The sequence below is a fragment of the Pseudopodoces humilis genome, chromosome 33 (genome assembly GCF_049639895.1).
Source record: "Pseudopodoces humilis isolate 2021_Gansu_Grassland_sample_001 chromosome 33, ASM4963989v1, whole genome shotgun sequence".
Taxonomy (NCBI): Eukaryota; Metazoa; Chordata; class Aves; order Passeriformes; family Paridae; genus Pseudopodoces; species Pseudopodoces humilis.
Genome location: NC_142232.1, coordinates 1,017,410 through 1,043,098, shown reverse-complemented (window position 1 = coordinate 1,043,098; position 25,689 = coordinate 1,017,410). Strand labels below are relative to the sequence as shown.

At 44.6% G+C, this 25,689-nt stretch overlaps 2 protein-coding genes across 2 annotated transcripts in view; both read right to left on the bottom strand.

Annotated features, from left to right (window-relative positions):
• The window catches only part of LOC148182324 (serine/threonine-protein kinase PAK 3-like), a 226,917-nt gene that overhangs the window by 102,091 nt on the left and 99,137 nt on the right, over window positions 1–25,689 (bottom strand). The gene's annotated exons all lie outside the window — the stretch shown is intronic.
• LOC102103283 (uncharacterized) overlaps window positions 5,213–25,689 on the bottom strand; it is a 111,037-nt gene continuing 90,560 nt past the window's right edge. Inside the window, exon 7 of the mRNA XM_088068920.1 lies at window positions 5,213–6,669. Coding sequence (XP_087925046.1) covers window positions 6,153–6,669 — 517 coding nt within the window. The 3' untranslated portion in view covers window positions 5,213–6,152. The remainder of the gene's footprint in view (window positions 6,670–25,689) is intronic.

The following is a 25,689-nucleotide window of genomic DNA, read 5'->3' as shown; positions in this document are numbered from 1 at the left end:
CTGTGCCCTGCTGTGCTCTCTGCGCTTCATTTCCTTCCAAGGACTGGACAAAATCAGTCTCTCTGCTGCCCATTTGTACTGCACAACTGCCTGTCTTGTTGCTGCTGTGCTTGCTGCCCAGCTGACCACAGAGGGTTCAGAGCCCCAGACAGCGGGGCTGCCTTTGGGATCTCCTGCAAGTTAGGATCTCTGCCTGAAAGTGAGCATCTTGCATTTTGTTTCCCTCAGGGAGAATGGTGAACAAGGAAAATCCTGTAACAAAATACATTGAACTGGAAAGTCTTGGCAGCGGGTGAGTCCAACCACAGTTACTTCTACACAGCCACGGGCCAGGTGTTTCCCTGGTGGAATATCCATCAAGTGGGAAGTCAGACAAGTTGTCCACATGTTTAGACACTGGGCTTAGTCTGCCCCATCTCTCAGTACTGGCCAGAATTTGTCAAGTGTGCTCAGAAGGCATTGTCAAAGACATCTCCATGCTGCCAAGGTCTTGCCTACAGCAAGGAACAGAACCTGGTAAATCTGCTTGTCTCTCAAGTGTGGGACAGCTCAGGGTTCATTTCCTTCATATTTTGGGATGTCTCCAAATCATCTGGCCACACTAATGAAAGGAGAAGAATCCTGCTTGCCTGAAAGAGTAACCTACCCCCAATGAGAGCTGTCAGATAACAGTTCTCAGGAGCATTTCTTTCCAAGAGTTTGCTAAAGGAAATACTCCGTGCTCAGGATTAGAATTGCACAGTTTAGAAGCTGATACCCGAGATGAAGGAATAAACTGCCTTTTGCAGCTGAGGCAGTAAAGCCCAGCGCTTCAGGAACAGGCCCAGTGCCCATGCACTTGAGGGGAAAATGCATCATCTGCCTTCTGGCAGACCCCTCCTGCAACCTGCAGCTTTTAGGCATTTACAGCAGAGCTCTCCTGTCTGGACTGGCTTTCAGTGCAAGATCTGAATGGCTTCTCCTTTCTTTGCTGCTGTTTTGTTTCTAGGGGTTTTGGAGAGGTTTCCAGAGCACTTGACACTGCCACAGGAGGAGAGGTAAATGTCAACAGCCCCTGCAGCCTCTGCTGCTCTCCAGGCCTTTCCCCACTGCTGACAGCTGTGGCTGGAGCTTTGAGTAGAGCTGTGCTGAAAAGGCACAAGAAGCACAGACTGGAGCCAGCCTGCAAATTGCACTTGGAACAGGCTTTGTCCTCCTCAGCTGCCCGTAGGAAGACAAGGAGGGCAGCGGTTCCTTTCAGAGAAGGACGCACCCACACGCTCTCAATTGCTAAAACAAAGGTGGTGTCTTAGAGCATCTCACTGCTTTTTGGGGCTACAGCTTCAGAGCCCTGAATTCTTATTTCTGGCTGCCAGCAAATACATCTGAATGCTCCTGGTAGTTCCTCAGCCACCTGCAGTGCTGCACTTGGGAGCCACACATAGGGAGAGATCTGCAAGATGTTCCTAAAAGCCCTGAGCCCTGCCCATAGCCCAGGATGTATCCACAGAGAACCAAGGCACCCATTCCTTCTTTTGAATCCAAGCAGAGCAGCAGAGAGTGTGGTCAGAGCTTTGTGGGTGATCGTTGATACACCTTTGTTACCAAGTGGACAAGGCAAATCGCCAGTGGCCACGTGTCCTGTAACTGGCCCCCAAGGGAGCAGAGAAATGGGCTGTTGGAATGTCACTTCCTAATTACTCCAATGATGAGGTCTAATCACAAGGCACTTTGGCACAGCTTGGCCAACTAGGCAATGAAATCAGCTGCCAAGGCAAGATCTGCTGGATGTTGGCAAAGCTGTGGCTTTGGGGCTTGGGTGTTTTCATGATACAGGAAAATCATCATCCAAATGATACAGGAAAGTCATCTCTGCCTCTCTGCCAGGGCAAAAACTGCCACTGCAGAGTGGAGCTGAAACAATGGGCTCTGGGAGAGCAGTTACAGATGGGAAAGAAGCAGGTGGAGCCTTGTGTTTCCTTTTTCTCCAGGCTAAATTCCACATAGCCACAGCAGGGACCCCACAGCTGCGGCAGCCCGAGCAATTCTCGCCTTTGCTGCGTGACTTCCTGAGCTGCTGCCTGCAGAAAGGCAAGGCGCAGCGCTGGTCTGCCAAGGAGCTGCTGCAGGTAAAATGCCAAAAGGGCTGCAGGTGAAACAGTGTCTGAGGGATGGGCTCCTCCTCCACTGAAATCCAAGGCATCAGATGAGCCCCCATCCTCCTCACTTCCATCCTTGGTGCTGTTCAGCTGACAATGGGGAGGAATCCTAGACTGGGCTGGGCTGGCAGGGAGTGCTGGGTTTTAGCACTGGCTAAAATGACCAGTGCACTTACTCATTTCTTGCTGGGAGCTATGGACTAGGAGAAGGGGAAAACAGGCTTCAAACTTAAAAGGAGTAACAAATTTTATGAACAGGTCTACAAGAATAAGAAACATCAGAATAAAACCTCCAGAACACCTTTCCTCTCCCTACCCAACTTTTTCCTTTCTGAACTGACCACGTAGAGACAGAACCTGGGATAATAAGTCAGTACCAACTATACAATAGTCTTTCATCAGTTCTTATAGGGAGAGGACTTTTCTCTTGCAATGCCTTGGAGACTTCTCTACAAGAAACACTTTTCTCGTGGCTTTTCATTTCCACAAATAGCAGCTGCCCGGGCCAAAATTCTGCACCGTGACACTCCTCCCATTTCCACAGCCCTCTTAGAGGTGTGTCAATGGGGTATTATTTTAAGGATGAGTTCTTCAAAGGCAAAGCTGTCTCTTGGATCATCTCTGGGAACAAAGGTTTTCTTCTCTCCCTGGGGGCCAAAGGGTCTTCATCACTCTCATCTCTCTCTCTCTCTGTTCAAGCTTCTCATGGGATCAGAGCTACTCCAACATCTGCTTGGCTTAAGCAATGGATGCCTCTGCTCACATCTACAGCTTGAACACTTCTACTTTTCTCATTAATTAAAGGAGATATTTCAGTATATCCTTCTCCATCTCCGTGGCCCTACCAAAAGAATATTTCAGCCCATTCAGCATCTCCTCATCCTCCTTCCATCTGAGGCCTGACTCCTTCTTTTACTGACTTTGGTGCTTTCATGTTATCTTTCTACGTCACTTTTTTTCTCTCTTTATTTGTCACCCTAGAGAGAGGATTGAGGATTGCAGGTCTCATCTGTGTAGTGAAAGGGTTCAATCTCACCCAGGTCATGGCAGTCACGGTGTTGGATTTCAGGCTGTGCTGGGCCCCTCTCTCTGCCCAGGAGCCGCTGGGAGGGGAGGCTCGGCCTGGAGCCGTCGCTGCACGCCGGGGAGAGGGTTTAGTGTGGGCAAGATGTCAGCAGCTGTGGCCTGGCCCAGCCTGGGGCCGGGGTCCCGCAGCCTCCATCCCCCGCCCGGGAGCCGCTGGGGTCTGGCCCGGCCTCCCCCAGGAGCACAGGCCGTGGGCGAGCAGGGCCGGCCTCACCAGAGCTCCGTTACCTTCGGGCTCCGGAAGCAAAGAGGGCCAGTTCCCGGGCTGGTGGTTTTCAAAATGTGGATCATCACAAGGGCACATCTCATTTCTAAATGGTGCAAAATGTTGTCAGTTCTCAGAACTAGCCAGCCATTGGCCTGTCTCAGGCACAGGGGAAGCTCCCAGCAGCTTCTCTCAATGAAATCACTTCCGTGCGGGGTTTCTTACTTCTTTCCCTAAATGTCAATTCATCTCAAACTAACACACAGGGACATGGAAAACTCATCTAGTCTGTGTCCTGCAATGAGCAGGGACATCTTTCAAGAGATCAGGATACTCACACCTCAGATATTTCCAGGGGTGGGCTTCCTACCAGCTCTTGGGGCAACCTGTGCCACTCTTGCCCCATGCTCCTGACCTACTCTGACTCAATCCCCATTTCATTTAAAAAGTATTCCCCTGCCTTTGAAGCTCCTAGCTTGGAAAAATCATGCTTTCTTATTGTTTTCTTTTCCTTTCTGCAGCATCAATTTATAACATCAGCCATGCCTGGGTCCAGCCTGGCACCACTCATCGTCTCAGTGAAGAAGTGAAAGAAGGAGACAGGAATGCACCAATTAATTTAGAACTGTTTTCTCCATGAACTTAGAGTACGATTGTAGTATAGGATTGTAGTGTAGCATTGTAGAGTAGGATTGTAAATAAAGTTTCTAAAACCTCAACTCCTTTGGAACATTTCTCTCCTGACCCTGTGAGAAAGCTCAACATTTCCTTCTGAACTGCCAGCTTTTTTTAGAGGTGGAAAGTGACATTGATGGCTTCTTTGGTATGGTTTGTAAGTGGGGAAAGCTCTTCTTCATGCATCTGCTCCAGATCACACTGCCTCTGGAATATGGCCCAATGGCCAAGTTTTGCCCAGCTGTGGCATTTCCAGCTGAGGCAGAAACAGCAATGGCATTTGCAGGAAAAACTAAAGGAGGAGTGGTGCAACGCAAACATCCTGTGCAGATGCAGGCTGTGCAGATGTGACTCGAGAGTATTTGGGTTCCTGCCACTTGGATTTGTGTCTCTAAGTGCAATCTCTTTGGCTGGAGGAGAGTCTTGCTCAAGTGAGAAAGCAGAAAGAGCAGTGAGGGTGCTCTGCAAGGTCTCCTCTGGTGCAGAGCTGTCAGCGACTGGGAGGTGAGAGCGGGCCCGACCTTGCCCAGGCTGGAGCCCCAGCAGAGCCCTGGCAGAGCCCGCAGCAGCCTGAGCCTCGGCAGAGACAGGCTGGAAGGAGGCCCTTGGAGCTGCAAGAGGCAGCAGCCCGGCCCTGGGTGCCTCTTGCTGGGAGAGGGCAAATCCTCCACTCGCAGAGCCAAGCTGGCAGCTGGCTGCTCCTGAGGGGAAGCGTAGCTGTGCTGGGCACAGCACACACTGGTGCCATTGGCCATCTGGAGTCTGCACAGGAGGAGAGAAAGGCAAACAGCAGCTGAGGGCTGGTGCCCTGGCTGACCATTCCTGCTCTTCTGCCGGCTGCCCTGGAACTGCTGGCAATGGTCAGCAGTGTGTGCAGCACTCTGGGCACAGGGGGAGGGAGCCGGGCTGCTCCGCAGGCTCCAGCACAGGGCAGTGTCCTTCAGGCACGGCATTTCTGCCAGCGGAACCGAGGCCAGCGTGAGGCAGTGACAGCAAGTCAGGTCAGATGTGCAGGAGCCAGTGCCTCACACAGCTCTGGGACAAAGTGCCTGCACTCCTGGAGCTCTGCACTGAGCCAGAGCAAAGGTGTGAAATGCAGTGTGTTTTGCAGAAATATTCAGGGGCACCAGGCCAGCCTGCTTTGTGCTCTCTGGTGCAGAGCAAGCACTGTGCAATGCAGCTCAGAGCTGCTGGGAGAGAGGGACTATGGGCATGTGCCTGAGGCTTGTTCTTGAGTAGTGATGTGGAAGGGAGCAGAAGGGTCTCAGTGGGCAATTTGTGTTTTCTTCATTAATTGCAGAATGAAAGACACAATGTGGCCTCACGCAGCAAGAGCACTTGCAGAACTTACTGACTATAAGTTTGTGTTGAATTCCCAGAAAAGGAAGGAGAGGTGTTGTGAAGATGTTGAAGTGTAATAGGGCTTGTGAATTCCGTTACTTTTAACAAACAGTTTTCTGGGATTGAAAGTCAAAAAATCCACTCCCCCCAAGGAATTCCCATTGTTGGTCTGTGTCCGAAAGGATGTTCCTGCTCCGGTGTTCATCCAGGTGCTGTGAGGAGCCAGGAAGATGTGGAACCTCCCAGCCAGGTGTCTTCCCAACATGGATCACCAGGACCATGGATCACCAGGACCACATGTTGCCGCTGAAGATGAATAGATCACACGGACACAGGTTGAGGTGTGGTGAAAAGAAGAGAGAGTTTATTTTTCCTCCCAGGATTTATAGGTTTTTGACCACGGCTAGGGATTGGATGGTCAGGATAACACTTTCTCACCGCACTGGCCATGAGAAATGCCCATCACAAGACAAGTAACAGAAAGAATGTACACATATCTATGTTTACAGTTACTGTCCTGGGAAAGTCTTTAGAAAACTATGTTAGCAAGCTCAGAAGCTGAGTTTTCAGGGCGACAACCACGGATCACCCGGGCTCTGCCCAACGGGGGTCACTGGGGATCATCCAATGCCGATCCTCCCATGGGGGATGGAGCTGGAGCAGCACACGAAGCTCTTCCCGCACTCGGGGCACTCGCAGGGCTTCCCTTACTGGTGCCTCCGTTGGTGTTGGGTCAGGTTAGAGCTCCGTGAGAAGCTCTTCCCACACTGGGGACACTCGTAGGGCCTCTCCCCAGTGTGGATGCGCCGGTGACTGACAAGAGTGGAGTTGCGGTTGAAGCTCTTCCCACAGTCGGGGCAGCGGAAGGGCCTCTCGTCTGTGTGAATCCGCTCATGTCTGATGAGAGTGGAGCTGCGCTGAAACCTCTTCCCACACTCGGGACACTCGTACGGCTTCTCCCCGGTGTGCATGACCTGGTGATTCCTCAGGTCAGAGCTCCACCCAAAGCTCTTCCCACATTCCAAGCAGGTGTAGGGCTGTTCCCCACTGGGGCTCCTCTGGTGATGCACCAGGTTGGAGCGGTCACTGAAGCTCTTCCCACATTCCTCACACTCGTAGGGCTTTTCCCCAGTGTGAATCACCTGGTGCCGCATGAGGCTGGAGCCGTGGTTGAAGCTCTTCCCACATTCCCCACACTCACAGGGCTTTTCCCCAGTGTGAATCACCTGGTGCCGGATCAGGTAGGAGCTCTTTCTGAAGCCCTTCCCACATTCCAAGCACTTGTGGGGCTTCTCCCCTCCGTGAGGCTTCACCCCCAGCTCCAAGCTCCGGCTGGATCTCTGGCCGCCTTCCTGGCACTGGGGGGATCTTTCCTCTTCACAGCTCCTTGGGCTGGGTTTGCAGACCCTCCTTGTGTGGGATCTCTGGGGCTTTTCCTTCTCCTCCATCTGGCCTCGGTTTGGGAATGAAAAATCCTGGTTTGGGGGAAAAAACAAGAGAAGAGTGTCTTGGGGTGGGGATTCCTCCTTGCCCAAGTTCATCTCAGGAAGTCATTGGGCATCTTGTGTCTGTAAGAACCTCCTAGACACCAAGATTCAGCACAAACATCCTCCAAACATCAAAATGTTACTATGGGGTTAAATGTTTCTGAAAATGTTTCTTAAAATCATGTAGAGGTAGGCCACAACAATGCTTGGTATTAGGGATGGTCTAGCAAGCTGAAATGTTTACAGTAATGGGAACTGGTACTTGGGGTCTCCAAGATACCCACCCAGAGATAAGATTCGGACATGTTCGTACAAGGATGAGCTAACTCTCATGAAGCAATAGAGATAAAGTTATTGAAGCAATATTAATGAAGCAATATTGATAAGGTTGTTATAGTGATTACTGCTACAGCTGAAATTGTAGAAATATGCACACTTTGGACAAAGACGATGGAGCTAGATTTGGGTTGCTAATACTGCTAGTTCCCACCCACTTCAATAAAGCACCTGCATATAATCAAACTGTGATTATCTGTGTTCCTGAACTCTAACATTTTCGTGACCCAGATGGGACTCTGTGAGTGCTGCTGAGCGAGCTCACGACCCGATCACGCTCCAGCCAGCACCGAGGGATTCTTGGGGAGCCCATCCGGCCGCGACCGTCTCCGCTGCTCACAACATCCCTCTGAGAGAGGTAAGGTGTTTTTTCGTCTGCTCTGGTGCCTGCCGATAAGACGCAGCGAAAGCTTCTCACGGTTGGGCTGGAGGAATTCCTGGTATTGCCCAGGCGCCGTCTGTCAGACAAGTGCGAAAGCGTTGCACGTTGGGCAGCAGTGGTGTGTGGTGTATTGTAACTGTAACATGGAGAAGCTTAAAGGGATTTGAGGTGGCAATGCCCCTGTACCACGTACTTCTCCTTTGGGGTGCTTATCAGCACATTGGAAACAGGGAAACTTTGGCCAAGATTTACATAAAGTTGATTGATTTTTGTAATACATGGTGGCCAGGATATGACCTGGACAGTGGGGACAAGTGGCCGAGAAATGGATCTTTGCAGTATAACACCATTTTACAGTTGATGTTGTTCTGTAAGCCAGAGGGAAAGTGGGATGAAGTTCCGTATGTTGATTTGTTTTTCTATTTGCGAGATAAGCCAGAATGGCAGGCTGAGTGTGGATTGATGGCAGTTAAGGCACGTGTGAGTGATAAATGTGAGGTTTGTGTAAAAGGAAAAAGTTGTTTAGAGCACCTGGCATTAAAAGAAAGTTTGCTTCGGGGGAAAGAGATGGATATTGATTTACAAGTGGTTTCAGCAGAACCAAAAGAACCCGATTTTGTTTTGTCTGCCCCCACTTCACCCAATCCTATTTCACCTAAACCTATCTCGCCTAATCCCACTTCACCTTTCCCTCTTTATCCTCCTCTGCCACCTTCACCTGATCCTTCTTCTCCAGGAGATGATCAAAACCCAACCATGATACAAGGAAATGTGAAAAATGCTGGGGAGGAAGATAGCAGTAGCGGGGTGATGATAATAAATCAGCGACACCGGTATCCCATCGGACTCGGTCACAGCTTGCTCCGGTTCTGGGTAGAACGGGAAAAGATTTGGGCAGACAAAGGCGGACTGTGATTGCTCCCTTGAGACAAGGAGTAGGAGTAGAAGGGCCGGTGTTTGTAAAAGTTCCTTTTTTATCCGCAGACTTGATAATCTGGAAACAGTCAGCTGGAACTTATAGAGAAAATCCTGATAAAGTAGCAGGGGTGGTAAAAATGATTATGAAAACTTAGAATCCAAATTGGGATGATATACAAGTAATAGTGGAGAATTTAATGGACTCTACTGAGAAAGAGATGGTGCTTAGAGCAGCCAAGGAGAAGGTGAGAGAAGATCTCAGAACTGGGGTGGTGACGGGGACTTTAGATGAGAACTTCCCAACCGAGGATCCAGGGTGGGATCCCAATGCCTTTGGGGACATGCAGAGGCTGAAGAGGTATCAAGAGTGGCTCCAGACAGGGGTTTGGAATGCTGTACCTAAGGCTATGAATTGGTCTAAATTGTATGAGATAAGACAGGAAAAGAAAGAATCCCCTGCTGCATTTTTGGAAAGCCTTAAGGAGGCAGCAAGAAAGTATACAGATCTTCAACTAGAAACAGAACAGCGAATGTTCAGCTTGCGTTCATTTTTCTTGGGCAGTCGCAGGATGATATTAGGAGAAAATTGCAGAAGTTAGAAGGAGAAGATTTAAGGAATTTGAATCAATTACTTGAAGTGGCTTGGAAAGTATACAATAACAGGGAAAAGGAAGCTAGTAAAAAGCAGCAGCAAAATCTTTCGGCAGTGATCCAAAGAAGAGAGAATCCAGGTTTCAGAGGATGTGGCAGAGGTGGTCGTGGACTGGGGAGGGGTGGACTTGGCAGAGGACGAGGGGGATGGGTTTTGCCAAGATTCGGGTTAAATCAATGTGCTTCTTGTAGACAAGAGGGGCACTGGAAAAATGAATGCCCAAATTGGTTTAAACAGGGCAATCAGTTCAACCAGAATCAAGATGCTTCCAAATTAATGGTGCTGGGGGAGTACAGCAGCTGACTAGAATCGGAATGAAAACCAATACCAGAACCTTTAGTAACTATACAATTGGGAGATAAAGAAGTAAAATTTCTGGTGGATACGGCGGCTACATACTCTGTGCTAAATGATCTAAAAGGGCAAACTGGAGACAAAACAGCAACAATAGTTGGAGCCACAGGGAAGGAGGAGAATCGACCATTCCTGCAACCCCTGGATTTGTGCTTTGGAAACAAAGTGTTAACACATGAATTTTTAGATATGCCTGAGTGTCCAATTCCACTCTTAGGACGAGATTTATTAGCAAAACTTGATGCAGTGATAACTTTTGAAAACGGGGAGCTTTTCATGAAAATACCTGAATCAAAGACAGGACAAATCTTAATGATAAAAGAAAAACCAGTCCCTACTATCCCTCAGGAAGTAGAGGATGCAGCAATTCCCTCTGTATGGGAAACAGACATACCAGGAAAATCTAAGTTGGCACAACCAGTACATGTAGAATGAAAAGAAGGAGCAAAAGCTGTCCAGGTTAAACAGTATCCCATAAAGCCAGAAGCACGGCAAGGAGTAGTAAAGATTATTGAAAAGTTTTTGAAGTACCAAATTTTAGAAGAATGTGAATCAGAATTTAATACACCAATATTTCCAGTGAAGAAACCAAATGGTGAGCACAGACTAGTACAGGATTTAAGAGCAATAAATGGAATAACTAAAGATATTTACCCAGTGGTAGCTAATCCCTACACATTGTTGACATCTGTGAAAGACAAATAGAAATGGTTTACTGTAATTGATTTAAAAGATGCATTTTTCTGCATACCCCCTGACAAAGAAAGTAGGAAACAGTTTGCCTTTGAGTGGGAAAATCCAGACAATGGAAGGAAAACCCAGCTCACCTGAACACGACTCCCACAAGGATACAAGAACAGTCCAACCCTATTTGGAAGCCAGATGGCAAAGGAGCTGGAGATTTGGACCGAAAACGGGCAAGTACCGAGAGAGCAATACCTGCTGTTACAGTATGTTGATGATATACTGACAGCTACAGAACAGAAAACAACCTGCATAAAGGTAACAATTTAAATTTTAAATCAGCTAGGAATGGGAAGATAAAAAGTGTCTAAAGAAAAGGCACAAATTGCCCAACAGACTGTGATTTACCTGGGATATGAAATCTCACAAGGGCAATGTAAGCTGGGTACTAATCATATTCAAGCTATTTGTGCTATTCCAGAATGCCAGAACCCACATGAGCTATGAGTTTTCCTTGGGATTACAGAGCGGTGCCGCCTGTGGATCATGGATATGGACTAATTGCAAAACCCCTGTATGAAGCCCAGAAGACACAACTGCTTACCTGGGGCAAACCACAGAAGGAGGCCTTCCTCAAACTGAAGGAGGCATTGACAAAGGCTCCGGTGTTAGGATTGCCTGATCTACCCAAAGATCTACCTGTTTGTGCATGAAAGATCACACCCAGCACTGGGAGTGCTGACCCAACATTTGGGAAGCTGGAAAAGGCTGGTAGGCTGCTTTTCCAAACAACTTGACAACGTGAGTGCCGGATGGCCTTCATGCCTGCGGGCAGTTGCAGCCACTGTGATGCTGATCCAAGAAGCCAGGAAACTCACGATGGGTAGACACACAGATGTCTATGTGCCACACATGGTGACCACTGTTTTAGAACAAAAGGGGGGCCATTGGCTATCTCCAAGCAGGATGATGAAATTCCAGGTAATCCTGACTGGGCAGGATGATGTCCCACTAAAGACAACTAACCTCTTGAATCCAGCTTTGTTCCTAGGTACCACAACTGAAGAAGGCCCACTGGAACACGATTGTGTGACAGTGATAGAACACACCTGTTCAGCTAGAGCAGATTTGAAAGATGTCCCACTGGAACAGGCAGACTGGGAGCTGTTTACAGACGGAAGCAGTTTTGTGGAGAACAGGACCAGATACACTGGATATGCGGTAACAACAACAGGTGCAGTGGTGGATGTCGCTCTATTGGGAACGGCGAGAAGAACGACACAGACTCCCTTGGAGTTGAACAGGAGCATTTCTTTCAATTTATTACCTCAGATCTTTTTTATAGACCGATATGTGAAAATACAGAAAAATAAAACTCTTATTTGTTAGCAAACTAACACATCACCATCATTGGTCAGTGCAGTACACCACCCCTCAACCTCCTCTTGCAAGTAAACAAGGAACAGACAAACAGCACCTGCAAGGCTGTTTTCTATCTCTGAGGATTGTTTTAATTCCCCCTTATGATTTCCCAGGCCACTTTCTCAGGCGAGACTGAGAAAGTTATGCGGCTATTCCACGGGCACTGTGCTCCCTGCTTCACAGTTAGCATCCATGGGTGGAGGCAAAGGCCTTGCCAGCAAACACATCTGCCCAACGAGCAGAACTGGTTGCTTTAACCAGGGCATTAGAGATGAGTGAAGGGAAGAAAGTAAATATATGGACTGATTCAAAATATGCTTTTGGAGTGGTGCATGTACATGGGGCACTGGGGAAAGAAAGAGGACTGCTGTCTTCTCAAGGCACACACATTAAACATCAAGATGCAGTCCTGCAATTAATAAAAGCAGTGCAAAAGCCGGAGCAAGTAGCAATCATGCACTGTAAAGCTCACCAATCAGGAAACTCCAAAATTCATGAGGGAAATCGGAAAGCAGACTGAACAGCCCGACAAGCTGCTCGAGAAGTGCAAACTGCAATGGCATTGATACCTTTAAAAACGAATGTATCTCAATTCAATTTACCTCCAGAATCAAAACATTCAATAAAAGATGAGAAATTGGGATGCTCACTGAATGCACAGAAGAATTCAGAAGGGTGGTATGTGACTACACAGGGACAAGTAGTGGTACCCCCCGTGATAATGACAGAAATTCTACAAATTAAACAAAACAAATGTCATTGGAGTGCAGAGGCATTGGTGAAATTGTTAAAACAAAGTTTAATTTCAGTACAGATGTCAACAATGGCAAAATCAGTAATGTCAAAATGTGAAATTTGCTTAAAGAACATCCAGTGGCTAGACGACAGGCACAATTAGGGAAAATTCGGGTAGGAGTAAAACCAGGAGATTATTGGCAAGTAGATTTTGTAGAATTACCAAGAACTCAAGGACACAAATATCTATTGGTAGGGGTTGACACATTTTCAGGATGGCCAGAAGCTCTTCCATGTCCCACAAATCAAGCAAAGGAGACAGTCAAGTGGTTACAGCAAGAAATCATTCCAAGATTTGGGGTGCCTCTAGGAATATCATCAGATAGGGGCCCACATTTCACAGCCAAAATAGTGAGGGAGGTGAGTAGGTTACTGGGAATAGCTTGGGATCTCCATACACCATGGAGACCCCAATCCAGTGGACAGGTAGAGAGGATGAATCAGACATTGAAGAGGCAAATCAGCAAAATATGCCAAGAGGCTAAATTGCAGCAGCCACAAGCTTTACCAATAGCACTGCTGAGGATTCGGATAAAGCCTAGAAGCGGGATGTTAGTCAGTCCTTATGAGATATTGTATGGGAAACCATATGAATCCCCTGAACCTAATCCAAATGTACATGTTACAGGGAAGCAAGAGGTGTATAATTATGTTCTGTCTCTTGGAAAAGCTCGAGCTCGACTTCAGAGCACCCTTGTGTGGAACAGGCTGCTGACTCTTGAGAATCCAGTTCATGACATCCCCCCGGGAGATGAAGTGTACGTTAAAAGCTGGAACGAAGAACCATTAAAAGAAAGGTGGAATGGACCCTATCAGGTACTGTTAACTACCTTGACAGCAGTCAAAGGAGCTGGACTGGATCCCTGCATACATTACACCAGGGTGAAGAAGGTTTCCCCTGCACTGTGGACTGCACAAACTGTAGGGCCAACAAAGCTGCAGATAAAGCGGGTTTGATTGTTTCAAATGTCTAGGTTGCTAGTGACTGTAATGGTGATTATTTTATGGCCCTTAGTGCCATCAGCAGGAATCAATGTTACCTTGGGATGTGAAATGCAAAAGGATCAGCTGACAACTCTTCATTTTAGAATGAAGAGGGATGTGGGGGTGCAGCCAGAAACACAAGTGATAAAAGTCTCTAATACTATTCAGGCAGAAAATGGGATGATTGGATTAATTAAAGATTTTGCCAACATGCAAAACAGCAGCAAAATAACTGCCTGTCTGCCAATACCAAAGGCAGCAGGAGACCCAATAAATTGGGGAATTATAACATCAAAATTACCTGAAATACAAAAGAATAAAAATGAAAATGTGAGCTGTGTATTGCAAATACATCATGAGTACCAAAATAAGACAGTGTTTGAAAATGCTGTGAAGCCAAAGTATTCATCTAAATGGGATTGTCATGAAACTGGAGGAAAGTATGAACCAAAACTAGGCTGGTATGGGGGATTTGGGAATTATGGATGATGTTATGAAAGGATAGCAAAGGTCACTAAAGAATTGATTCCAGTATCGAAGTGGAAGCGTGAAGGACAGGAAGGAAAAGATCAGGCTGACGCTTGGGACAGTGCATGGTCAATGAGTGTGCTTCAGAAATTCCAATCTATGGCAGATAGCCCTTGGTGCATTAAGTGGGAAGGCTCTGAAAGTGAAACAGATCCAGGGGTATGGAACACTGCAACCAGCAGTAGAATGGAGGCAGACAAAGTGAATTGGTGAGTATGGAACAAAACTTAGGACTGTACTTCTGATGATGAAGAAATAAAACAAATGCCACTGCTAGTGGTAGCTCTGCAAATTGGATGTGCCTGCAGAGGAATCAAACATAAACAAGGTGAAATAAATGACAAGATAGGACAAGTGATCCAAAAGGTAATATGTAGCACAAGTACAATTCAGAGTCCAGGCCAATTTGGATGGGCAGCAAGCGATGGTACCTGGACAACACATTTCCCTGTAGGTGAAAAAGTAAAAGAGATTACTTTAGGCCTCCCCACCTCATGCCCAATTTGGAAAAGGTCCCCATTCAAGGGAGAACATGAACTCCTGCAAATAAGGACGAGACGAGAAGTTCAGGAAAACAAAGCTGAAGATGAAGAAAGATGGCAGGAACCCTCCAGTAGTGTAAAATTTGAGTGGGCCCTGGAATCCTTATTTGGTCCAATAGCAAATTATAACAATAGAAAGATGTTGCACAAACTTACAGGTCAGGTAGAAAGATTGGCAAGAGCTACCAAAGAGGGATTTAGAGAGCTAAATGTACAATTACAAGCCACAACTAAAATGACCCTGCAAAACACATTGGCTTTAGATATGTTATTGTTGAAAGAACACGGAGTATGCGGGTACCTAAAAGGACAAATTGATCACTGCTGCATCCACATCCCAAATGTAACTGCAGATGTAAAACACAACATTAATCAATTAAAACCAATATAACATGAAGCACAGAAAGAGAGGGAAGACCAGACCACAAGTTGGGTAGATAAAATTTTTGAAGGCTTAGGATCAAATCTATTCTTGAGAGTCAGATAATCCAACTAATTGTGTTCTTAGCAATCTGGTTAATCTGTGCAGTTCTGAAAGGAGAGATAAAGAAAAGAGTATCCTGGAACCAGAAGACAATAAAGGCACTGACACGGGACAGAGATCCACATCCGCATTTGTCATCTCCAAGTCCTCCAGAGTGTAACAACGCTTACAACAACTGTGGATTCAAAGATGAACATCAAGTATAAACACAGAAAAAGGACTGTATATAGTGAAAGCATTACACTTATTATAGTAAAGTGAAATATTTTCGAAGTGGGGAAATATGTTACTATGGGGTTAAATGTTTCTGAAAATGTTTCTTAAAATCATGTAGAGGTAGGCCACAACAATGCTTGGAATTAGGGATGGTCTAGCAAGCTGAAATGTTTACAGTAACGGGAACTGGTACTTGGGGTCTCCAAGATACCCACCCAGAGATAAGATTCGTACATTTTCATACAAGGATGAGCTAACTCTCATGAAGCAATATAGACAAAGTTAATGAAGCAATATTAATAAAGCAATATTGATAAGGTTGTTACAGTGATTACTGCAACAGCTGAAATTGTAGAAATATGCACACTTTGGACAAAGACGATGGAGCTAGATTTGGGTTGCTGATACCCCCAGCTCCCACACACTTCAATAAAGCACCTGCATATAATCAGTCTGTGATTATGTGTTTTCCTGAATGCAAACAAAGACAGATCAAAAACTTCCAAAACACCAAAAAACTGGTATCACCCCAACATAGAAAGATCCAGCCCCCACAAAAAAACAAAGCACCAACATTTAGCCCAATAAAGCTCAGAAACTCCAAGATTCAGCCCCGTGAAAATCGTGGATCTCCCTGCCCGGGCACTCGCTGCATGGGGGGGTGAGGGGGGCAATGAGGCCGGGCCGGAGCAGGGGGTGCCTGAGAGAGGCCCCGAGCCCGGGGGAAGCCCCTGCAGAGCCATGGAAGTGGCTCCTGGCCGGACTCGGGGATCCCCCTGGCGATCCCCGCTGGAGCAGCCTGCTCCTGAGGGACTCTGTCCCCTGGGTGGGACCCCAGGCTGCAGCAGGACAAGGATTCCTGGCCCTCAGGGGGAGGCAGTGACATGACCTGACTGTGACCCCCATCCCTGTGCCTCTGGGCGGGGAGGGGGACGGAGAGGGGCAGAAAGTTAAGCCCGGGAAGGAGGGACAGCTGGGGGGGAAGATGGATTTCCGTAAGAATTACTTTGCTTCTCATTTTCTTGCTCTTACATGTTGGATAATAAATTCAATTAATTTCCCCAAGTCAGGTGTGCTGTGCCCGTGACCAAGGATTGAACTGCCCCCACCCTCATCCTGCCTGACCCCCCAGCCTTTCCTTGTGTGTTCTGCTCCCCGCCCGGGAGAGGAAGGAGAGTCACAGAGTTTTGGCCTTTCTCCGGCATCCCCATCTCCATCCCAGACTCACCCCCAGCTCGCAGCGCCCTCAGCTCCCGGGCACCCCGAGCTCCCGGCGCTTCAGCGCAGCGGCGCTTCCTCGGCCTCCTGCCCGGGCCGGGCCCAGCGCCGGGGCCGCTCCTCAGCCGAGGCTTCCGAGAAATGGCGGAGCTCAGCCCAAGGCAAGCGAGTCCGTGCCGTGTGCAGAGCCCACCGCTGGCTGCGATTGGCTGCTTCTGCCGTCACTCGTGGTTCTGGCGCGCGCTGATTGGGCAGAGCGGGGACAAGCCCGGCCCCGCTGGCGCCCCCAGGGCGGCCGTGGGGCAGGAGAACCGCCATTGCCGGAGCGTCTGTGCGGGCCCGGCAGCGGCGGCAGCAGCGGCCGGAGCCCGGTGAGGCGGCGGCGGAGCTCGGAGGCGGCCCCGGCCATCGCAGGTGGGAGCCGCGCTCGGTTCTGCGGGAGCTCGGGGCTCGCTGCGGGCCCGGTAGGTTGTGTAATAAATGGAATTGATTCATGCTGACTAAATTGTAACTATTTGGAAAGTTATTATTAGAAGCAACCAAAAGAATGAGTGTTACAAGGCAGATGTACCCCTTTACAGATGTTACATGTTAAAATTGAGGTACAGGATGTAGTTTAGAAGATAAGTGATGTCTCAAGACCAAAACGGCCTTGAGATGGACAAAATTAGAATGACTTTTGCCATTGAGGCTAAAAATCAGTAAATATAAACTAATTGGTAGACTAACATAACACAACACTTAGTATGCATATGCAAACCTGTAAGGTTATCCAAAGGACAACGAGGAAGAGGAGAAGCCTTCGCCAAAAGACCACCAAAAGAAGACTGAAGACCCCCTAACAACAAGTGAAGCATGCACCATGAAGAAAAGTGGCGCAAAGTCAGAAAAATTGGAAATAGGAGGAAACATACCGGAAACATTAATGAATATTTATAAGCATAAAGTATATAAGTTTAGCTTGAAGTGGTTTGTTCTGTACATGAGGTGGGGTGAGAAGCCCCCCTCGTACCCCGGTCAATTTTGCTTATGCCTTAAACATTTGTAACCACTGGCCAATTATATTCACATATATATATATCAGAATATATCTACTAAATTGTATCTTTCTTACTAAATTGTATTCTTTTACTAAATTGTATTCTTTTATTATTTTGTATCCAATTATTAAAGTATATTATCAATTAATTAGATTGATTGTTTGGAAATTTGAAAGTCATTTATAACAATTCGGTGCCAAAACCCAGGAACTCCAGTCTAGGGGAAGAACGGCTAATCATGGGAAGGAGCTCCCCACCAATTTTTTAAGGTGGTGCCAAGTTTAGATCGTGCTCCCGTGGAAATAGAAGTTCCACTTAGGATAAAGCATGAGCAAAAGAAGCTGGCTGTAGGAAGCGTGCAGAAGAGCTCCCGTCGAGTGCCGGCCAGAGATAAAGGTGCCTGTAAAACGTCTTGTGCACAAGAACCGCGTGGGCAAACGGAGCGTGTGAGTCCCACGGGGCTGGGCAGGGGGGAGCTGTGTGCCTGTGTGTGTGTGTGCAGTGTCTGAGACGGGGCTGGGCAGCCCGGACCCCCAAAGGGAGTGCAGACCTCCGGCCGTACCGCGTTTTCGGCTCTCCGCCAGGAGACCGGCCGGGAAAGGAGGGAAGTGAAAGAGAAGAACGAGTGAAAATCCCCGGGAGGGACGGGAGGGAGAGTTCCAATCTTAAAACCCACGGGAAAGTCCTCGGGGAGAAGGGAGTGATCTGATCGCTGAGTGAAGTGACTCAGGAGGAGAGTGATTGAGTCAGGTTCAACTTCCTTTAAAAAGAGAAAATAGTTGTGAACTTTAGTTAAGAGTTAAGGAACGTAGTGAAGAAGGATTGGGAAGAGAAGTAGCCAGAAATGAGTAGTCGAAGAGGGGTAAAAGAAATTGAGAAAGAGAGGAAATTAGACAGGAAGCAAGTAGTTGGCAAAAGATGGGATAGAGCAACAGAGTAATATTGAGGGAGGGGGGAAGTTGAAGCACGGAGTGAGTGAGGGGGATCGAGATTCTCCTGGTACCGGAGATTTCTTGGTTGGTTGCTGCCAGAGATGGGTTCAAGGGAGAGTAAGTCCTTGAACCCAGGGGCTGCAAATTATAAGGCAAATTCACAAGAGCCCAGAATATCTGAGAGCCGTGAGGGGGTTTCTCAGGAGGGGAGCATTCCTCAGGACAGTCCACTGAGGATGATGTTATGATTTTAGGATACATGGGAATCCCGAAGAGGAAAAACAAGCAGAAAATTATTAATTATTATTGTTGAAGAATGGCTTCTTTCTTGAGGCCACAGCTGTTTGGAAGGCCTGCACAACCCTGACTTTGAGCTAGCTTAAGTCCTTGGCAGAATATTGTATCAAAGAAATGAAGAAGACTAATTGTTAATGAGACAATGAAGAATAAGAATTTAGGATGAGAAATCTCATCTGCTAAATGTATCTTAATAAGTTTTACTAAAAAGTATCTGACAGAGCTCGGGTGTTATGAGCTGGACCAATAGAAATGTAGAAATTAAAACGTGAAAAATAGCAATTATCCAATCATAATAGAATACAGATCGCATGTTAGCTTTTCAAAATACTATAAAAATGTAGCTCAGGTTGTAATAAATTTGGAACAAGCTGCTAACTCACATTGGGTCGTCTCTTGATTCCCGAACTGTCTCCTACGTTTTGGTGCCCAATGTGGGGCCCAGGGATTACAAATAAAGCCTGCACGCTGCCTGAGGACCTTGTCAAGAGGCTCAGTATTGCAGAAATGCAGTAAAAGAATCCAATGGATTCCGGATTAAGGAGAGAAGGCGATTCGGCACAAAGAGCCTAGAGAGGTTAAGAGGATCTGACGGCCATCCTCCGAAGTGCCGGTAAGACGCTGCCTCGGGAAATGGATAGAGAAGCGGCATTATCGCTGCTGGCAGAATTTCTCACTAAGCGAGAGGCCAGTGTAAGCACAAAAAAGCTCCAAGTGCTATGTAAATGGGCAAAAGAGAAGGGATTTATGCAAGATCCCACAGAACTCTTTAACTGAACAGAGTGGCAAAAAATTGGAGATGCCCTATGGGATGCCACTATTGATGGCAGTAAATCTGCTAGAGACCTTGCTACCACTTGGAGAGAAATTATTCATGCCCTAAATCAATACCAAGCTGAAAAACGTATGGCACTAGCTGCACAAAAAATGTTAGGAGGGGAAGATATAGAAGCGTCAGCAAATTGAAGTTCTCATTTATTCACTGACCCTAGTCCTGCAAAAGGTATTAAAGTGCCTGTTAAAACAAGTGCACAAGAAATTGCCAGTCAAGAGACAGGACTGACCTCAGTAACTCCGAATGCACCCCCCTTATCTCCTGTGAACAAACAACACAACACAGAAACAGGAGGCAAAGACTGTACAATTTCCCAATTCCGTACAACTAGTGCTAAAAACTCTGAGGATGAAAGCTCAGCTGACGAAACACCCTCTGATATTACAGTTCCAAAACACAAGAGGCCATCAGATAAACTTTTAGAAAAAGTAATTAAGAAAATGAGCAATCTAAATACTCATGGAAGGCAGCCAGTAGGTGACATGATAATTACCACTTCAGGGGGAATGGAAATACGACCAGTCGAATCTCACAGTTGCTGGTCTGGAGTAATCAGGGATTCTATTTTAGAAGGACAATGCGAAGCTGCAGCTGCCTGTTCTCCACATGCCTATCCAGTACAGCAAGGAACTCTTGCTAATGGCCAGCCTGGAGCACAATATACACCTTTTGAATGGAAATTAAAATGGAATTAAAACTGATAATGGCCCTGCATATGCCAGTGACAATATTAGAAAATTCATGCAGCAATGGGGAGCTGAGCATATTAAAGGGATTCCAAACTCTCCTACAGGACAAGCAATAGTGAAATGAACTAATAGAACCTTAAAGGAATATCTTAACAAATTCAAAGATATCTCTGACCCAAAAGAAAAATTAGATAAAGTTATTTTTGTAATTAACCCTTTGTGTGTTTTTGCAGCTTGTCAAGATCCTCCAGTTGTCATACACAATGGATGTGTAAAATCAGATGTTGTAACTAATGAAGTATTTGTTCCTTACAGAGAGCTTAAAACAGGACATTGGATAGGACCAGCTAAAGTCCTGTTTAATGGCCGAGGCTACGTGTGTGTTGATACCCCTACAGGACCGTTATGGGTGCCGAGTAAATGGACACGAGCCGCGATCAACCACATCAACAGTGGGATATCACAGCCACTAGAGACTAGAGAAAGTAAATGGTGGCAACTTACCCTTGAGCCATTAGTGAGAGAAGTCAATTATCTATTGTGTGTACAAGTTGATTATAGAAATCCATATATTGAAAGTGTTTATTTTTCTGTTTATCTACAATGGGTTAAAGAAAAATTAAAAGGTATAAGGTGTTGGTATTGTAAAACCACAGAAAAGTTTTGGATAAGAATTGTGTGTGGAGATTGTAAAAGAGATTTATGGGAATATCAGAGATCAAAACCTCATTGAGGTTGTCTTAGGTGTTATAGAGAAATTCACCATTTAACTCCGCTTGCTCCATTGACAAATTACTTAAATTGTTCTTTAACACAGGCAGAAGCTGTATCATTATGGGAAAATGTGGGTGCATTAGAAAGAGCCAATCTAATATTTAGAATTCAGAAAATAGCAACTTTTACAAAACTTGCTCAGAAAACTAATATAATTGCAGCACAGTGCAGAAACTGTACTATTTCACGTAGACAGTGGGAAAGAGTTCAAAATGGCAACTGGCCATTTACCTTCATTACCTTCATGTTACCTTCAATAACAGGCATGTTAACTAGAGAGACCATAGATCCACGGGAAAATGTATGGGTTTCACTCGCTCGTAGTTTAAATACCACGACCTTCTGTGCTAGTCTGTCTACACCTCAGTCTCCTTTCATACTTGTCTGATTGGTGTTCCCGTCAATGAATCAAGGTGGACTTTGTTAGACAAGGCAATGAAAGAGACTCAGGACATTTTTAAGACAAAGCGTCTAGGGAATGGACATAACCATTTTTCACAGTGTATAGAGAATTATGATGTTTGGAATGATCGTCTTCCAGAAGGCCCTGAGCCACAAGAAATTGATCTAGCAGATTCATTAGATGCTGCTTATTGTATTTATCTAAATGCTAGCAAAAAAATTGTGTGCAAAAGGTACTGATCAAAGATGCGAACAATCCAATATCATCACATTGACAAGTCCAACTGGCAATTTTTCGCAGTGGTGTGCTAAAATGGTGAGGAATGCATCAAACCCTGTATTTGGGACTTAATCCCCTTGTAGACTACCAACAGGTTATTTTCTAATTTGTGGTAACAGAGCATGGGCAGGTATCCCATCACAACCTGTTGGAGGTCTTTGCACAACTGGACAACTCAGCATGGCGCTTCCATACCATCATCCTAATAGCACACATTGTGTCAGATGGAATAGAGATCTTAGTGAAATTTTGAGTTCTGACTGTGATGATAATTTGGATTTATGGAACAGATGGCAAGTGTTTTTTTGCTTCTACCTTTTTGCCAGGTGTTGCTGCTGCTGCTAGAGCTCATCGCAATTAAAAGAAACTTAGTTGTTGGGTTGTAAAACAAGCAAATGGTACTAGCAGAGTACTTTCTGAATTAGCAATTGATACGTCACAAGTTCAGCATGCAGTACTGCAAAATCGAGCAGGCATTGATTTTTTGTTGTTAGCACAACAACAACATGGTCATGGTCATGGATGTGAAGACTTTGATGGTATGTGTTGTATGGACTTACAAGATCATTCAGAATCCATCCACAAGGAAATTCAAGAACTTATGCAGCATACACAGAAGATCAAAGAAGATGTGAGATTCTTTAGGATTGATGGACTAGCTGATTAACTTGGATTGACAGGATGGGTTAAGAGTTTATGTAAAACAGGATTATTAATTATCTGTGTCATGATCATTGGTTTGTTATGTGTTAATTGTGCAATATCTATAATCAAGTGTTTGTTTGTTAAGGTAACCAAAGTCATGGTTGTGCAGAAGAAAAACGGGGAATTGTTGGAGAATGGCTTGCTTCTCGAGGCCATAGCTCATTGGAAGGCCTGCATAACCCTGCCTTTGAGCTAGCATGAGTCCTTGGCAGAATATTGTATCAAAGAAATGAAGAAGACTAATTGTTAATAAGACAATGAAAAATAAGAATTTTAGGATGAGAAATCTGCTAAATGTATCTTAATAAGTTTTACTAAAAAGTATCTTATAGAGCTTGGGTGTTATGAGCTGGACCAATAGAAATGTAGAAATTAAAACATGAAAAACAGCAATTATTCAATCATAATAGAATACAGATCACATGTTAGCTTTTCAAAATACTATAAAAATGTAGCTCAGGTTGTAATAAATTTGGAACAAGCTGCTAACTCACATTGGGTTGTCTCTTGATTCCCGAACCTGTCTCCTACATATTATATGTTTAAATAGACAAAGAAAATGATCCGAAAAGATAATTTGAATTGGCCAAAGTTCGGATCGCTTAAAAATTGGATTTGTTAAGCTTTAAATCAGTATGTAAATTCAAAAGAACATTTTAACCAAGAAGAGAGTGACTATGGTACCCTGTAGCTTCCCTGGTGGAGGGGAAAGATAAATTTATTACTAAAACACGTGAAAGCGAGAGTTATCTGTTGTATCCTTTACAAACTAAAAAGTAGCAGAAAAAAAAAAAAAAAAAAAAAAAGAGGTAAAACTGTTCCTTCATCTAAAGATATTTTGCTGGAAATAGAAACAGCAGCACTACCTAAATCCCATTTAACTGAAAAGTGTGCAATGCTGGCTGTGCCAAGTGAACTCTAACATATAACACGACTGACCATTTGTTACAACCTGGCATTAATTTGGGTTGGTTTATTATATTTAGACATTCAAGACAAATTCTGCCTTGCTCAGTCTGTGAAGACAAACGCATTTTATAAATATATAGTATCCAAATAGTATGTTACAGTTGTGTTATGTGCATTATAAGTGTTAAAAACACGTAGCACAGGTTTTCTTCACAGAAACTTGAATTTCCGTATTTTTAAATGTTTGTTTTTCAACATTTTGTATAGTAAATATAAATGGTTTTGACTAAATGTTTTATTTATTTAACAGCAAAAATTTTGCTAAAAGAACCCCCTGTTAATTTAAGCTTTATTAATAAATTGCTAACTGAAGTTGTGTAAAAAGTAACTTTTATTGTAGTTGGTGCATCTCTGAAGCTTTAGTGGTTTAAATTAAAAAGAAAAAAAAAATAACTGACTAAGAGAGAGAGAGAGATAAGACAGTGCTGTGAAATCTGTGCCATCCTTGAAACAAGCAGAGTTGAAGTGGCTCATACGAACCTTATGAGGCCAAGGGTACCAGTGAGACCAAACGTGTCAGTGACCAGACCCCAGGGTATAAACTTTGCTACCAAGAAGACTGGCACCTCGGCCCTTGGCTGCAGCCCAAGGGGCCTTGAGGGAGGTAGAGAGTGAAAACTCCTGAGGATTATTTTCACTGTGTTCATTAAGATACCCTTGGCAACTGGCCAAAACCATAAAGCAGGATGAGACAGAATCCAAAAAAATAAGAAAGAAACAAGCGATATTAAAACAAGCAGCACAAAAGCAAACAATGAGCAAACAAACTATGCAAAAACAAAATCACAATAATTCTGATCCATGTGACAAATGCAAACAAATGTGACAAATGCAAAAACAAGATAAAATCTGTGTTTGTGGAACATCCATATGTTAATGCTGCCTGTTACAATCACAGTAATTTTATAAAAGTATAAAAAAAAATCTCAGGGAAAGAATTAGACAAAATGAATAAGTAGTGTGAACAGTTGAAACAGCAGTATAGCAACTGAGATTTGCCAACCTTAACTAAAATATTTTTCTAGGTTTAATGCAAGAAGTAGTTACAGAATTAAAATTATTTAAATGCTAAATTTGTGAAAGACTTAAAGTAGCTAAAAAAATAGCTGTGGAAAAGTGAGAGTCTAGCTCCAGACCAATTTTTAAAATGAAATCTTACTCAAACTTCCAAGACATTAAAATGACCTGGAAGATAAATTTTGAATCATCAAATAATTAAAACAGTTTGTATCAGATAATAATACTAACACCTGGCATCCAAAAACTCCTGCTGGATATTAGAGAATAACAAAAAGAAACTAATTGTAGGATAACCATGTTGATTTGTGCTGGTATAAAAGTTCTGGAGCTAACCCTTACCAATCCATAAGTGACCTAAAATTCTATTTGGAACAACCAGGTACAACAAGTAACAAATGGAAAGCCCCTGATAGAATATATTAAATCTGTGAGCAAAGAGCATATAGTGAATTACCTCAAAAGTGAAAAAGAACCTGTATCTTAAGAGTTACATGACCCTCCTTCTTTGTTATACCGAGGTCCAGGAGCAATATGTTAGGAACACCACTTTATGAAACATTAAAAAACAATAAAAGAGACTTGAACCTTGACTTTCCAAAAGCAAGAAGAAACCAGAAATGAAGACAAATGGCCTGCAGAGAGATGACCCAGCCACTTGAGCTGCAGATGGATCTTAGAGATACAGAACCCAAATCTATCTATTGAATCAGTTCATAAAGCTGCAGACAGTAGTTAAAGTTGTTTCAAACCAAACCTCTACTGCCCTAAAGCTGCTGGCCAAGCAACATTCACAAATGTGAGCATTTGTTTATCGAAACAGAATTACCCTGGAGTATTTGTTAGCTGAAGAAGGGGGAGTTTGTAGAAAGTTGAACAAATCTGAGTGTTGTGTAAAGATAAATGATTATAGAAAAGCCATCACAAAAATTGCTAAAGGTATTAAAAGAGTAGCACATGTACCAGTTCAAAAATAGAGTTTTATTTTGAAGACTGATTAGTGAGATAACCTTCTTAGAAGTACTTAGTGGAAAAAGTTAAAATTTATGGTATAGTGTTTTATATTAAGTGTTTCTATTTTGTATAATTTCATGCCTTATTAGATTAATCCATTCAGTAATTCAAGGAATACTGAACTAAAAGATACTATCATAGCTCAAAAAAAAATTTATTAAATTTGAAAGAGAGTGCAAAAAGCTTGATACAGCATGAAAAATGTTAAAAAATTAGAAATGAAAATAAAGTAAATGCAAAAACTGAAATTATTGAGAAGATAAAAATATTAATATTCAAGTTTATTTT